Source organism: Myotis myotis, unplaced genomic scaffold (assembly GCF_014108235.1).
Source record: "Myotis myotis isolate mMyoMyo1 unplaced genomic scaffold, mMyoMyo1.p scaffold_m19_p_6, whole genome shotgun sequence".
Classification (NCBI taxonomy): Eukaryota; Metazoa; Chordata; class Mammalia; order Chiroptera; family Vespertilionidae; genus Myotis; species Myotis myotis.
The window spans coordinates 3,106,283-3,121,646 of NW_023416368.1; the positions used below are offsets into that span (position 1 = coordinate 3,106,283).

The window sequence follows — 15,364 nt, forward strand, 5'->3', positions numbered from 1 at the left end:
TTTCTCTTTCCATTTAGCTATAGATAAAAAAACTAACAAAGCTAATACACAATTATACATTAAAATAAAAAATTAGAATTACTACATTTAAAATAAGAAAACCCAACTTTCAGCCTAACTGTTTAGATGTCAGTGGCCTCCTCCCCTTCCCGCGTACAGGGCAGTGTTTCACCGGCATGGGATTGGTTCCACTGGGGACGCTCCGGGTCTGTGGTGGTCGCTGACATAGCGCTAAGTGTGTGCCTTTACAGTGTGACTTAGTCGTCCCCGATCCTGGCTAACAGAATTATCTGGGAGCTTAAAACATTTTTTTATAGTTTTTCTTTCATTAAGAAAAACTGCAGTGTTGGACTTGTTGGAGAGGACAGTCGTTTTTATATTTATTTTTAAAAATATTTTTAATTGATTTTTAAAGAGGAAAGAAGAGAGACAGAAACATCGATGAGAGAGAAACATCATCGATTGGCTGCCTCCTGCACGCCCCTACTGGGGATCGAGCCTGCAATCTAGGCATGTGCCCTGACCAGGAATCGAACCAGTGACCTCTTGGTTCCTGGGTCGATCGATGCTCAGCTGCTGAGCAACACCAGCCAGGTGCGATTTTTTTAAAAGCTCCCCGGTGACTCTAATGTGTGGCTGAGTTTGAGAACCACTGCTCTGATTTTTAATTTTTGAGGGGCTACTTGCTCCTGGGTTGAAAACTCTTTAACATCCAGACATTTTTACCATTTGTTTCTAGAACGCCAAGGAATTCACTTGTTCCGTTTGTTTGTAGCCCAGAAATATTTTTCTTCATGGCCCTGACCAGCAAGTGAAAATAGGAGACTTCGGCCTGGCCTGCACAGACATCATTCAGAACCCAGACTGGACCGGCAGGGGTGGGAAGAGTAAGTTTTGGCATTTTTTTCCATTAAAAAAACAAGATGTCACTTTTTAAAGAGAATTATGAAGATTTAATAGCAAAGTGAGGGAAAGACAGCGTGCCGTGGTACCCAGATCAGTGTTCCTGCATGTGCTAACGCTGCGGAATTTAATGTGTAGCTTTTCAAATTACAGGACCACCAACACATACTTCCAGAGTGGGCACCTGCCTGTACGCATCACCCGAACAGCTGGAAGGATCTGAATATGATGCCCAGGTAGTGTTTCCTGTTTCTTACCTTTTGCTGGACTTACTCTGCAGTTGTAATAACAAAAAGCACAGCGAGAGCAGTGCAAGTCACGAGGGCAAGGTGTTTGGAGGTAACAGTTCTGTAGTTTATCTACCGTCCAGCGGGCACAACAGGAAACTTGACTTTGCAGCTGAACCTGACTGCATTTTTTTAGGCTCCTTGACTATTTCTAAACCCATGGGCATAGCGAATAGTGTCTGAATGAACTTTCCCTTCAGAGTGCCACATTCACCCCAGCAGGCGAGAGTTCAGAGGCCTCTTTTCAGCTTCCCTTCTTGTTTCCAAGCTCAAGTAATTGCTAAATAATGCTCGGGGCAGCGTGTCCCTCCCGTCCCTTTAATCCACATTGTTCCCGGAAGGAATGGTAACTCCTTCTCTCAACATAAAAGCCTAATAAAGTTTATTCCTCTTTTTTTTTTTTATATATATTTTTTATTGATTAAGATATTACATATGTGTCCTTGTCCCCACGTTACCCTCTACCCGCCCCCCCCCCCGCTCATGCCCTCACCCCCCCGTTGTCCATGTCCATTGATTAGGCCTATATGCTTGCATAGAAGTCCTTTGGTTGATCTTTCCCCCTTACCCCCACCCTCCCCTACCTTCCCTCCAAGTCCCGACAATCCAATCAATGCCTCTCCGTCTCTGGATCAGTCCTTGTTCATCAGTTTATGTTGTTCATTATATTCCACAAATGAGTGAGATCATGTGGTATTTATCCGCTCTCCAGTTCCATCCATGCTGTGGCAAATGGTAAGAGTTCCTTTTTCTTCTTCCTCTTCTTAAAGAATACCTTTCAGCATTTCATATAATGCTGATTTGGTGGTGATGAACTCCTTTAGCTTTTTCTTATCCGTGAAGCTCTTTATCTGACCTTCTATTCTGAATGATAGCTTTGCTGGATAAAGTAATCTTGGTTGCAGGTTCTTGCTATTCATCACTTTGAATATTTCTTGCCACTCTCTTCTGGCCTGCATGGTTTCTGTTGAGAAATCAGCTGACAGTCGTATGGGTACTCCCTTGTAGGTAACTGACTGTCTTTCTCTTGCTGCTTTTAAGATTCTCTCTTTATCTTTTGCTCTTGGCATTTTAATTATGATATGTCTTGGTGTGGTCCTCTTTGGATTCCTTTTGTTTGGGGTTCTCTGCGCTTCCTGGACTTGTAAGTCCATTTCTTTCACCAGGTAGGGGAAGTTTTCTGTCATTATTTCTTCAAAAAGGTTTTCAATATCTTGCCCTCTCTCTCCTTCTGGTACCCCTATAATTCTGATGTTGGTACGCTTGAAGCTGTCCCAGAGGCTCCTTACACTATCTTCATATTTTTGGAATCTCTTTTCTTTTTTCTTTTTCGGTTGGGTATTTTTTGTTTCTTTGTATTTCAAATCTCTGACTTGATTCTTGGGATCCTCTTGTCTGCTGCTGGATCTCTGTAAATTATTCTTTATTTCAGTCAGTGTATGCTTAATTTCTAGTTGGTCCTTTTTCATGTCCTCCATGGTCTCACTATACTTATTGAGGGATTCATTAAATTTATCGGCGGTTTCCATAAAATTCTTGAAAAACCTTATAAACGTGGCCTTGAACTCTATATCCAATCGTTTGCTTTCCTCCATTTCTGCCATTTGTGACCTGTTTCTTTGTCTCCGCATTTTGGCAGCTTCCCTGTGTTGATAGAGTGGCCCTGCGCTCCAGGTGTCCTGTAGGGCCAGTGGCTCAGCCTCCCCAGTTACCTGGGGCGGACACTCTTGGTGCCTTGCTTGTTGTAGAATCACTGGGAGGAATTGACCTCTAGGCCAATTGGCTGTGAGAATCAGCTGTGTCTAAAGTGGGAGAACTTCTGTGCTGAAGACACCCTTCTGGGGCAAGACTTGCTTCAGTGGGGCTTTGGTGCTCACTGAGTCTGCTCCCTGAGTGTGTCCCTTATGGATCTGAGGAGTTGCAGTCTGGATGGTCCCCCTCTGACCACTGGGTACAGTGGCTCCTGGATCTAAGGAGGTGCTAATTCAGCCTCTGCCTGAGGCCACACAGCAGGAGCCACGAAGAGGCTCAGCTGTGAAGCTATGCAAGCCGCTGCGGGGCCTTGGGCCTTCTCTTGGAAGTTCCGGGTCTGCCTGGCTGGGCTGCAGTTAGGTACATTCACATGCAAAAGCCTCTGCCGCAGCCTGGGTGGGGCGGGGTCTCAGGGAATCAAAGGGCGGATCAAGGAGCTATGGCTGATTCTCCGCCCGGAGTCGCGCGTCTCAGTGACCCGCTAATTGCTGCAAGCACCTCTGAGGGAAAGCCGCCTTCAAGTTCGCCCGCTGCCGGACAGACCAGCTTCTCCCCGTATGAGTCCTGGGTCCCCAGAGACTTCCCGGAACCGGAGTTCAGAGCAGTCGGGAGCTTGTGATTCAAAAAGACAGCCTCGTCCTCAGGTGCCACCCCCTTTCCTCGCGCACGCGAGCCACCGTACCTCTGCACTTCACCTCCGCAGCGCCTCTGGCTCTCAGCGTGCTTTTCTTTCCTTCTAGTTGTAGAATTTACACTCAGCCAGCCTTTCTGTTGTTCTGGATGATGTTTGCTCAGTCCTTTGCGGTAATTTTCAATTGTTGTGTGAGGCGACAATTTCCCGGTGTTTACCTATGCCGCCATCTTAGTTTTCTCCTCAAGTTTATTCCTCTTAATGAATCGTTGAACTTTTTTGTTTTGTTTTGTTAATCCTCACCCAAGGATATTTTTTCCATTGGTTTTTAGAGAGAGTGGAAGGGAGGGGTGGAGAGAGAGAGAAAACATTGGAGTGAGAGAGACATAGTGATTAGCTGCCTCTGGCACTCGCGCCCCTCCCTCCCCCCAGGGTGGGGAATGAACCCGCAGCTCAGGTGCATGATTGGGAAAGAGCTGCCAGAAAAGAACCATGGTCGTTTAGGAAGCCTGTCTAGTCCAGGCCCTCCTAACAAACGTATTTTCAGGAGAAGCAGCACAGTTTCCGCAGTGTGCTAAGCTTTGCCAAGACTTCCTGCCTGTGAGTGAAGCCGGGTGAGGTTGGCGGAGGCCCCCGGGACACGCCCCAGCACGAGGGATCTCACATCTGTGTCTGGCTGGCCGGGCTTGGGTTTTCAAGGAGGGTGGATGGAGTCAGGTGTGTGGTACAGACTCTGTGGTGATGGGATCATCCTGTCCTCACCTGGCCATTAGTCCTTTGTCCCCTGAGCCCCTTTTTTGTATTAAAGGGAGGGGCTTTGTGACAGTACTTGCCACCTCGCAGAAGATCTGGCTGGCAGGTAATGGCCAGTGAGAGATGAGCCAGCCGTACGTTAGAGACTGTAGTCATCCTTTCTATAAATGCTCTCATGCTGGAGAGGACGGCGTCCTGACAGGGAACTGTCATGCTCACTGTCCATCTCATCACTCAGTGACCCTCCCTCCTTTCGCAGTCGGACATGTACAGCTTGGGCGTGATCCTGTTGGAGCTCTTCCAGCCGTTTGGAACAGAAATGGAGCGAGCACAGGTTCTAACGGGTCTGAGAACTGGTCAGATGCCCGAGTCCCTCAGCCAGAGGTGTCCCGTCCAAGCCAGGTGCATCCAGGAGCTAACCAGAAAGAACGCGTCCCAGAGGCCGTCGGCTATGCAGCTGCTGCAGAGCGACCTTTTCCAGAATCCCGGAAGCGTATGTACATATTTTTTAAAGCTGGGGAAAATATGGAGCTTAGAATTCGTTTAAATTGAGTCCTATTTCATGAAGAACAGTAGAGCTTACAGTAAGGTTTATGCAAACAGTATCTGAACCCATTCGCAAGAGTTCCCAGTCTAAGTGCACACGATGACCCCTGCCAGCTGCCTGCTCTAAAAATTGTAATTACGGGCTTCATCTCGCTAAGCCAAAAGGTGCTTGCTAGTTTTCCTTTCCAGCGCTGGTGTGTAACCTTTCATAAATGATTCTAACATGCCTGCCAGTAAAAAGGGACACAACAGAGGGTAAAATCACAGCAGTCATTCTCAGCGGGTGAGCAGGGGTGCCGGAGACCGCCTGAGCCAGCCTGAGGTCTTCAGCATTCACGTGCGATTCTGGCGCTCCGTCCTGTGCATGGCATTGCCCCGGGCAGCCCATTCCCTTCCTCCCACCTGACCCGTAGCATGCCAGCCCCTCATCTGCAAGTATGACTCATCCATTCTGGCAACACGACTCATCTGTTCTGTTCCTTGAGAAACTTGCTGAGAGTTAAGAGCTTGATTCAAACATATGCGCACAGATCCTAGAGCACTTTGCCACTCAAAGTGTGGTCCTCAGACCTGCAGCAGCAGCATTATCTGGGGTTTATTAGGAACACAGGATCTTAGACTCCACCCGGATCTGCTGAGTCGGAATCTCCTTACAAAGACCGAGTGGTTTACATACACAGTTGCCTGAGCAGCACTGCAGAGAGCAGTGGTTGTCTGTCTCCAGACCAGCAGCATTAGGTCACTGGAACTTGACAGAATTCTCAGGCCCTCCCGCACACCTCATTCAGGGGTGGGGGCAGCCATCTGTGCTTTAACAGGCCCTCGAAGTGATTCTGGTGCCCACTAATTTGGGAACCTCTTATAGTAACTGTTTAGTTGATTTATCTCCTACTCAAGGCTTATTAATTTTCAAGTAAAACTGAATCTTACTAGCTTGAATGATAAACAGGCAGATGGGGTACTTTTCTGAGACTTTGAAAACGGCAATGTGGTTATTAAATGACCTCAGATGGAAGGGATTTCTCACTCCCGGTTAAGGTAGCTTTTAGAGACCAAGTATTTGTGTTTATGGTAAGGATGTCTCCTGTCTTATAGAATTTTTTATAAAATAAAACCATGCAGAGGGGTCTTAATAATCCAGGGGGGAAGTTAGGATTATTCCATGACTTTAAGAGTGTGTATCAAAGCATTGAAACTCTTACGGAAATGAAAAAAACACCTGTAAAACTAATATTTAGTGCAATATAATTGAGAAAGTGTTTCAAGAGTAGTTTGAACAATGCCCGCCTCCCCTATAACTCAGGGCGGCGAATTGTCGTGCTCCTGGCTACGTTTGGATCAGCTTCCAGCACCTGGTCTTGGGCACTTTCGATGTGAAATGTCTTCTTGAGTTCACAGAATGTGAAGTTTTTGCTGGTGTCACACTCTGGGGCAGCGCCATCATTTTCCTCCATGTGTTGACAAGTCCCTTTCCTTGGTTCGTGGCTGCCCACCCCGTCCAGTGGCAGCAGGGCCAGCATTTCCAGGTCAGCTGTTTCTCCTGTGACAGTGTTTTGGGTTGACTCGATTGCCACTGCCAGCATTACCACTTCTCATTGGCTGCTGTCCTTGGCCAGTCCCCTTTCAGTTGTCCATTTTTGAAAAAAATGCCACTTGGGTTCTATCACTGGGACAGGGAGACAGCCTGGCTACACACATGGCCTGTGTGTGGACTAACAGATGCACTGACAGACTTTGAGTGACAGGATGACTGTCCGGATCAGGACGTCTATCGGCTAGTGTTTTGTGGATAAACTTGTGGTAACTGACATTTGAACCACGTTGCTGGGTTACTGGCCTAATTTCACTAAACTGATGACTGGATCCATGCATTTTGGGACTGTGCGAAGTGAGGCATGCTTGTGTATTTAAAAGGAAAGAAGCCATTTTAATGGAGCTTAAACATTTCTATTTCAGGTCAATCTCACCCTGCAAATGAAGATAGTAGAGCAAGAAAAAGAAATAGAAGAACTAAAGAAGCAGTTACGCCTCCTTTCTCAAAACAAAGGGGTGAAGGATGACATGAAAGATGGGGGTGTTCCTGTCTAGCTTAGTCTCCAGAAATATAAAAATGAACTTCAACTCTATAAGCTAAACCCAACTGGAATATATAATTTCAGCCTTAGGGTAGAGATGGTGAAATACTTGGTTTTAGTCAGGAGCTTGTACATGATTTATTCAAGTGAGATTGCATTAGTACCACCACCTACTTCCTTAAGTAGCCCTTTCCTGACCCAGCATCGGAACTCGACTGCTCTAAACACCTATTGTACTCTTTCCTGTCTTTTGTCCCACAAGCTCCTTTTCCTGATTTCTTAGTATTAGTGTCTGTCTAGTCTCTCAGACTAAAAGTTTAGGCATCAGCATCAGTTCTTTTTCTTTTGAACTCTGTCCCCCTCTAGAAGCTTCTGCAGAAATCTGAGTGTGCTCCACACCCAGTCACCACCCAGATCCAGCCTGCGCACGAGCTGGGCTTTTTTTAAGCCTCTCACACGCTGCCAGTCAACCGCCAGGACATCTCAGTTCACGCCAGGCTCAAAAGCCTTCGCTGCCTCCAAGAGAACACTTCAGCTTGGCAGTGTATGTCGCCCAGTCTATTTCTGTCCTCATCACCTTCAGCTTGGCATCATCATGCCCTTTCAGAGCTCTGTACTTCATGCCCCGAAATGATTTCAAAGCAGCTCGGCGGCCAGGGTTCCTGACTTTGCCCCTGCGTTGTTCTTCACAGCGCCGGACTCCTGTGCTCCTCCAAGTCAGCAATCTGACATGCTCATCTTTGCACTCAGGCGCCTGCCGCCTGGCTGGCAGGTGGTGTGGTGTACTGCATGTGATACCGCTGAATTTTAAATAAAACAGACCCACAAGTTACACGGTGCTTTTATTGGTACTCCACAACTGGCCTAAAGACCGGTTTTAGTACAAGTCCCTTTACCAACAACAGGCATGAAACACCACCATTCTTACAATCTAAACCCTTTACAATCACTTCCTGGGGTTCACTTAAGGAGCTTGAGGGCAGAGCTGAAAGGGGCCAGGTTCTCACAGGCCCGCATCCACTTCTGCACGTTGGCTGGCACGGGCACGCTGCAGCCCCCCGCCTGCTGGAGCACGGACCAGAGCACCACGTCCGCCACGGTCAGTGTGTTCCCCACGAGCCAGGGGCTCTTCCCGAGAGCAGCGTTCATGGAGCCGAGCACGGCGGCTTTTTCTTTGCTGCTTCCTTCTTTTAACTGAAAAATGGCTATATCTACCCAGCGATCGATGAGGGTTAAGTTTACCGCATTATGCTTCTGGCCGAACAGAGAGAACAAAAACCGTGCGATGTTCCCTTCCCCTTCGATGGGGCACATCCTCTGGACACTGAACTTCATCTGGGTCTTGGGCACTGAAAGGAAAACACCCTGAATGTCAACAGGAGCAGCACCCGGAGAAGCACTTGTCCACGCGGGGAGGGGATCCACTCACCGTGAACTGGTGGCAAGGGAAGGTGTACTTTCAGAGAAAAAAAATCACATGTTTTAGGTGAAACATTAAAGTTTAAGCTATGTTTAAAGAGTGCAGACTATATGTTAGGCAAGTAATCACGTCTGGTACTTGACCCTGACAGTTTTCAAACTAGAAGGGACCTCAGACCATCTACTCCAGCCGTGTCTGGATTTGCAGGATGAGGACGAAACCAGGAGTCCCCTCGCCCAGGTCAGAGACTTGAGGCCTCCCTGGGCGAATGGCATTACCTCACTTCCCTCTGTATAAAGGTCACCAGGGGAGGCATTCTTTAGTGGGATAATGAGTAAATGATACCCTCATCCTTTTATGTCCATCTGAATAGAAAACATCACTGTCCCCGTAATGATAGGTTTTGGAATGTGAGGGCAAGGCGGCCATGACAGCTGCTACTCCCCTGCTCCGGCTGGCTAGACAGGATCCCCCTAAAGCTGCATTCCTCTTCTAGGCCGCCTGACAGCACGTGGCTGAAGGACATCACTGTGCTAGCCCTCGCTGCCTTTTACTAAGATCATAGTGCACATTCCATTACATAGGATAGGGAACCCAGTCCCCTCTACTTACCATTCTTCCAAATGAGAGTAAAGCCCAGCTGGTACTCATGACGGGGCGGGTTCTTAGTCTGCTCGCCAAAGCACCTGAGGAGGTTTACTGGCACGTTCTTGACCGCTGAATGCGTGTGAACAGTGGACAGGACCTTGTACTGGTCGCAGAGCAGCTGGTGCAGCACGAGCAGGGAGAGGGGAGGCGAGGCGGGGTTCGCATTGATCACGATGTCTTTCAGGGCCCCGTAATCCTGGGGGCGGGGGGACCCAAACAGCAATCTGAGCGTGTACTGGTACCAGGTGCTATTCCTACACCCCAATGCCCACGAAGAAGGTGCCATCACCCCACCTCACAGCTGAAGTGAGTCCTGGGGCGATAACGTGACTCATCCAAGGTCACTCAACTCAGGGAGGGGAGCTGGGCTCTGAGCTGATGCCAACCCCGAACCCCTGCATTGCTGGCTCCTGACAGAAAGCTGACTTTCACTGTCAAATTAGTAAAACATGTTAGGAATGACACTTCTGTTTGTTCCCAAGTTAAAAAAATCACATGCAATTATAATCGGCCTTTCATGTCTATGGGTTTCACACCTGCAGATTCAAACAACTGGGGAATGAAAACTATTTCTTTTGTTGTTAATCCTTTCCTGAGGATATTTTCCCATTGATTTTAGGTAGATAGGGAGGGAGGGAGGAATATTGATGTGGGAGACACATATTGATTGGTTTGCCTCCCTTGTGGGTCCTGACCAGGGTTGGGGGTCTAACCTGCAACCCAGGTACGAATGTGCCCTGGACTGGCAATCAAACCCTCAGCCTTTCGGTGCAGGGGCCAGTGCTCTAACTATTGACCCACACCGGCCAGGACTGAAAACTTCTTGATCCACGGTTGGGGATCTGCAGATTATATGCATTGTCCTGTCATGTCATGGAAGGGACTTGAGCATGTACAGATTTTGGATCTGAGGGGACCCTGCAACCAGTTCCCCACAGGTACGGAGGTAGGACTACATTCCGTTTACCAACTCTTTCTAACACCTGACCCCTAACAGCGTCTCGTTTCTGTACCTACACCAATTTGTGTTTGCGCTGTGTTGAAGCGTCTCTTGGAGTCAATCTGGCCTCTGGTCTTGCTCTCCTGACCGACGCCCTTCACATGGGCCATGATGAATGCTTTGCAGCTGTCTGACCACAGTGTGTCACTTGACACTGTGCCTTCTGAGGTATCCACATTCATCTCAGGCAGCACGTGCCCTGGGGAGCCTTCCCAGTGTCTGAGACTGGCACCGCTGACTCACCACGGGGCCTCTGCACACAAACGTACTGGGTGACAAAGGGACACGTGTGGAGAGGTACGGAGGTTACAGACACAGCCCCGGGAGAGACTGTAATCCCACCTCCATTTTTCAGGTCAAGCAGTACCATTTCTATTGCCAATTCTGCAGGAGAGTATTAGCAGGGATTCTTGGGACAAACCCTTTACACCAGCGGTTCTCAACCTGTGGGTCGTGACCTCTTTGGGAGTCGAACGACCCTTTCACAGGGGTCGCCTAAGACCATCCTGCATGTCAGATATTTACATGACGATTCCTAACAGTAGCAACATTACAGTTACGAAGTAGCAATGAAAATAATTTTATGGTTGGGTTACAACGTGAAGAACTGTATTTAAAGGGCCAGAAGGTTGAGAACCACTGCTTTATACCTACACTAAATATTACTTCGTAATAAGACATTCTTTCCTTACCTGTCTCTTTATACCCTAAATTAGCTGAATACTGTAGACTGATCATTAAAGGTGGCCAATACAACTTAATTTTAATAAAGCAAACTGAATTTCGCAAAATACACTTGCAATATGGCACTGTGACTGGCTCTTGTTGAGATGTTTCAACAGGATTGGTGGGATTTTTGTGTGCAGCCAGAGCCCTGAAATTCAGGCTACTCTCAGAGTCGGGGTTGACGGCTGACCCTGAGCAGCACTGAGGGGTGACTTAAGGTCTGTTTCTCCAGGGCTCAGGCTGCCGGGATGCTGCCGGGACTGGGAGAAGCTGTACTGGACTCCCTTCTCTTCAGCATGGGTCTGGGAGGTCAGCAGCAGCAGCTTTAGAATTTGCTGTGGCTTCACCAGAGCTCATGCGCCTATTCGGTGCAACGGCACAACCACGCAGGGGAGAAAAGAACGTGCTCCGTCCCACCTCCGAAAACTAGCGAGCCCAGGCCTCACTCGCATGAGCACCAACCACCCAGCATGCTGACGTTCTTTAGTTTTAAGTGAACTCACCTTCCCAAGGACTGAATTTAAGTCCAATGCATTGGCTGATAAAGCGGTGCGCTGTTCGGCTTGGATTATGTTGGTTACATCCAAGTCCGCATCTGGCGTCTGAATCATCTTGGAGAGACCATCGACTGCGGCTTTCAATTCGTACAGACGTTTTAAAATGTTATCTTGACGGGACTCCAGAGCTTGAAGAGATGGGTCAGACCCTCCCTAAGCAAACCAACACCAGAGTGTTCATTTCCTCGATCAGAGCAGTCTGCTTAATTTGATCACTTTTCTTCTGCTTAGATCCTCAAATTCATCAAACCTCCCACCTTTTAAAAAACAGTAAAATGAACTAGCAGAATCTCATTTCTCCCATAGACTAATAGGTCCTGCAAGCAGATCCACAAATGCTTTAAAATAAATAAAAAACATGACTGAAAGCCCCTTTGTATGACTAACTTCGGGGCATTTAGTCTAAGAACAGAGAGAGATAGAAAATAAATACAAATTGTTCTTTATTCATATCAAAACACTTTGCTTGAACAAATAGAAAAAGGGGGGCAGTGAAAACATAACTCAATTTACACTCTATAGCAGGGGTGGGCAAACTTTTTGACTTGAGGGCCACAATGGGTTCTTAAACTGGACCGGAGGGCCAGAACAAAAGCATGGATGGAGTGTTTGTGTGAACTAATATAAATTCAAAGTAAACATCATTACATAAAAGGGTATGGTCTTTTTTTTTTATTATTCATTTCAAACGGGCTGGATCCGGCCCGCAGGCCGTAGTTTGCCCACGGCTGCTCTATAGGAAAAGGGAACACACATAGGTTAAAAAAAAGTGTTCTTTGGCTTGTAAGTCTCTCCGGGGGTCTAATGGTCAATTCCCCAAATCATTCACTCTCAGGGCAGCACTGGCACTCTCACTGTAGAATCACCTAGAACTTTTCCCCGCTGACATGTATAAACATGGAACACTTACATTCTTCATTCACCGAACCTTTGCGTCTTTTCTTACCTGGTATAGTGACTGGTACACAGTTACCAATAATGTTTATAATAAATCTCAAGTCAATCTAGATTTAGCTTATAAAGTAATATCAAGAAACCTCCCAGTAGAGTCACATTGTACTACCTATCTCCAGATTCCTGAGCTCTCACAACAGACCATCCACTTTGAGTTGAGAAAATAAAACATGAGCTAAATGCTTGTAATGAGAAAGGGCAGGAACATGGCAATGACCTTGAGTTATTATAAATATGCATTCGTGATACAATGCGAGTGTAAGTGTACTTGCTCACAGTTGAGTGCTGCTAAGTTTAATTCTTGGGAACATCTGTTCCCCCTAGTCCAGTGATGGCGAACCTATGACACGCGTGTCAGAGGTGACACGCGAACTCATTTTTTGGTTGATTTTTCTTTGTTAAATGGCATTTAAATATATAAAATAAATATCAAAAATATAAATCTTTGTTTTACTATGGTTGCAAATATCAAAAAATTTCTATATGTGACACGGCACCCGAGTTAAGTTAGGGTTTTTCAAAATGCTGACATGCCAAGCTCAAAAGGTTCGCCATCACTGTTTTAGTCACTCCTAACACTTCCCTCTCATTTGGATCAATTCACCACTAGGTGCTGGAAATTTTCTGGAATTCACTTGCTTCTAAGCGTGCCTGCTCCACTGTCACTGCCCAAGTTCAAGGCACCGTTTTTTTCACCTGGTTTACTTTCATTGGTCACCTCACACCAATCTACAAGATGGCAGCCAGAGAGAGGAAAACAGAGGCAGACCCTGTCACCTCCTCCCCAATGCTAACCTCCTAAGCTAAAAAGCAAAGCCCTTACCCTGGCTTGATGAAGAGTTTGTATGATTTGCTCTCTGGCTGCCTCCTTTCACATAATTCTCTTCCTGCTCTGTCTCTAGCCATACAGTCCATGGGATTCCTAAAACACACCATGCCCCCAGTGGCCACTGGACTTTTCTTCATTCTGTTCCCTCCATCTACAACATTCCTCTTTTATCTCATCTGTTTAACTCCTCTTTACCCTATAGCTGAATTGCCACCTTCTCCCCTCTCTTGCCTGATGCTCTTGTTTAAGGTCAAACAGCAAAAATATAAGGTGATTGACTTCTGGGTGGAACAAAGAACAATAAACAGTTCCGTATGCCACTTCAATAATAAGGTACTGAAAATAGACCGAACAGTGGAACAACCGAACCGGTCGCTATGACGTGCGCTGACTACCAGAGTGCACGCGAGTGGAACATGGCAGGCGTCGGCAGTGGTGGGATGGTGAAGCAGGTGAGCGGGGGCTCCAGACCAAGGCAGGGCACCAGTCGCTGTCATTGGGATGAGCCTCTGGTGGTTACTGAAAATTCTTTGCTCCTGGGCGCCAGTCACACAGGGAACTCGCACCCATTGCTGGCACTGGAGCTGCCGCTTGCACCTGCTGCTGGTGCCTGGCGAGGGCCTCAGGGCTTCTCCATCTCCCCCTGCTCCTGAGGGGTGACTGGGGCTGGCAGCCACCTCTTGCACCGGCTGCCGGCCCCAATCGCTCAGCACCTCAGGGTGCGAGCGGAGCCAGCACCATCAGTGCATGCGAGCAGTGGCAGCAGGAGCAGGGCTGCCGGCCGATGGGACAGGGGGCTGCAGTGGGAGGGTCCGAGCAGGGGCGAGGAGGATGGGCTGAGACCCATCCCTGTGCCCACCGCAGCCTCACAACCCACAGTTCCTTTCAAGGTGCACGACTTCGTGCACTGGGCCCGTAGTATTAATAATTAAAGGGCCTCAGCATAGCTGGATCTCACCCCTTGATCTGAGGCATAAGGAAATGCTCAAATCTGCTTATCATCCCTTTTAATGTTGGGCTGTTGTTTTTCTTGCTCAGACGAGACTATGACTTGGCCTATGTGTTTACCCACTTGTTTCATACGTATTTAGAAGCAGTTATTCTTCCAGTTGCTCTGCTCAGGCTGGATTTCTAATTATCTGTCTACCCACACTGCCAACATCTACTACAGAAGGGGGACTTCCAAAGTTATAAGCTTTGGGGAGGATGCCAGCATCAGGAAATGTATACACTGCTGGTGAGAGCCTATATCAGGGCAACCACTCTGCAAAGCGATTTATAGTATCTAGTACTTACCTGCCCGCCGAGTCAGCAATTCCATCCCTAGTGAAATACCCTATGCCTGCTCCTGTACAAAAACACTCACTGCAAAATGAAGCAGCTTACAATGCAGCTTTACAAAGGACCCGGCATCCATGAGCAGTGGGATGGGCCAACAGCGGGGTTCCAGTTAACGCGTTGGGACAGCAGACCCGCAGACAGGACAAAGACTGCATTTCACGCAACAAAGCGAGTCCTGAAATCATGTCTAGAAGCAGCAGCCAGACACAAGCCACCAAACTGCATGCTTCCATTCACGTGGCTTAGGGATGCATCCTTAGGTGGCGCAGTAGGAGAGAAAAGCAGGACACGATCACGGAAGTCGGGCCCTTTGGGGTACTTTAAGTGGGGCACTGACAACGTATGTTAACCTGGGTGACACTGGTTATTCTTAAAATGGTCATCGACGTGCTATACACTTTTCTGTGAGTAAAGTTTAAGTAGTTATAAGCGAATAAAGAAAACTGATACACGACCCGGGTCTGGAGGGATCCTGGGCCCTACTCGTGCATCCCCGCCGGCTAGGCCACGGCGCCTGCGCACTGAGCGGTCGGGAGGCCTTGGCGCCTGCGCACTGAACGGACGGGAAGGCGGGGGACGGAGGTGGGGGGCCGCGCGCTCCTACCTGCACGTGGCCCGCATTCTGCGCCGGGCTGCTGGTTGGGCGGTGCACGTTGGGGAGCCGGTACATGCAGGTGGGGAGCTCAACGCGGAGAGATGAGCCACCCTCGTGATAGGGCTTTACCTGGTACATCGGCATCGTGGGAACCACAGGAGTGACGGTGGCGGGTGAGGGACACGACCGCCCAGAAACCGTCAGACTACCACGTCCCGCGGCCACCTCCTTTCTGATCCGGATTCGGGCGTTCGGGGAAACTCACAGTTCGTGTGCTCTAATTGGCTCGGGTTCTCTGACGTCACGGCCCAGATTTTTCATACCACCAATCAGCGAGAAGGAGATGT

General features: G+C 48.2%; 2 protein-coding genes across 8 annotated transcripts in view; one reads left to right on the forward strand and one right to left on the reverse strand.

Moving 5' to 3' along the window:
• Positions 1-8,466, forward strand: part of EIF2AK1 (eukaryotic translation initiation factor 2 alpha kinase 1) — a 27,741-nt gene extending 19,275 nt beyond the window's left edge. For all 3 annotated transcript variants that reach the window (XM_036313020.1, XM_036313021.1, XM_036313022.1), the window contains 4 exons: positions 776-887; positions 1,057-1,139; positions 4,586-4,819; positions 6,829-8,466. In XM_036313020.1, coding sequence (XP_036168913.1) covers positions 776-887; positions 1,057-1,139; positions 4,586-4,819; positions 6,829-6,960 — 561 coding nt within the window. In that variant the 3' untranslated portion in view covers positions 6,961-8,466. The remainder of the gene's footprint in view (positions 1-775; positions 888-1,056; positions 1,140-4,585; positions 4,820-6,828) is intronic.
• AIMP2 (aminoacyl tRNA synthetase complex interacting multifunctional protein 2) lies at positions 7,773-15,284 on the reverse strand. Of its 5 annotated transcripts, none has more exons than XM_036313030.1 (4): positions 15,147-15,284; positions 11,245-11,451; positions 8,980-9,211; positions 7,773-8,296 (listed from the first exon to the last, which is right to left on the reverse strand). In XM_036313030.1, the coding sequence occupies exons 1-4, from the start codon at positions 15,159-15,161 to the stop codon at positions 7,908-7,910; spliced, it is 843 nt and encodes a 280-aa protein (XP_036168923.1). In that variant the 5' UTR covers positions 15,162-15,284; the 3' UTR covers positions 7,773-7,907. The 5 variants fall into 5 exon arrangements, with proteins under 5 accessions (XP_036168923.1, XP_036168922.1, XP_036168926.1 ...); XM_036313029.1 differs by having other exon boundaries at positions 15,027-15,280; XM_036313033.1 differs by having other exon boundaries at positions 11,245-11,426; positions 15,147-15,272.
• Between the last annotated feature and the right edge of the window lie 80 nt (positions 15,285-15,364).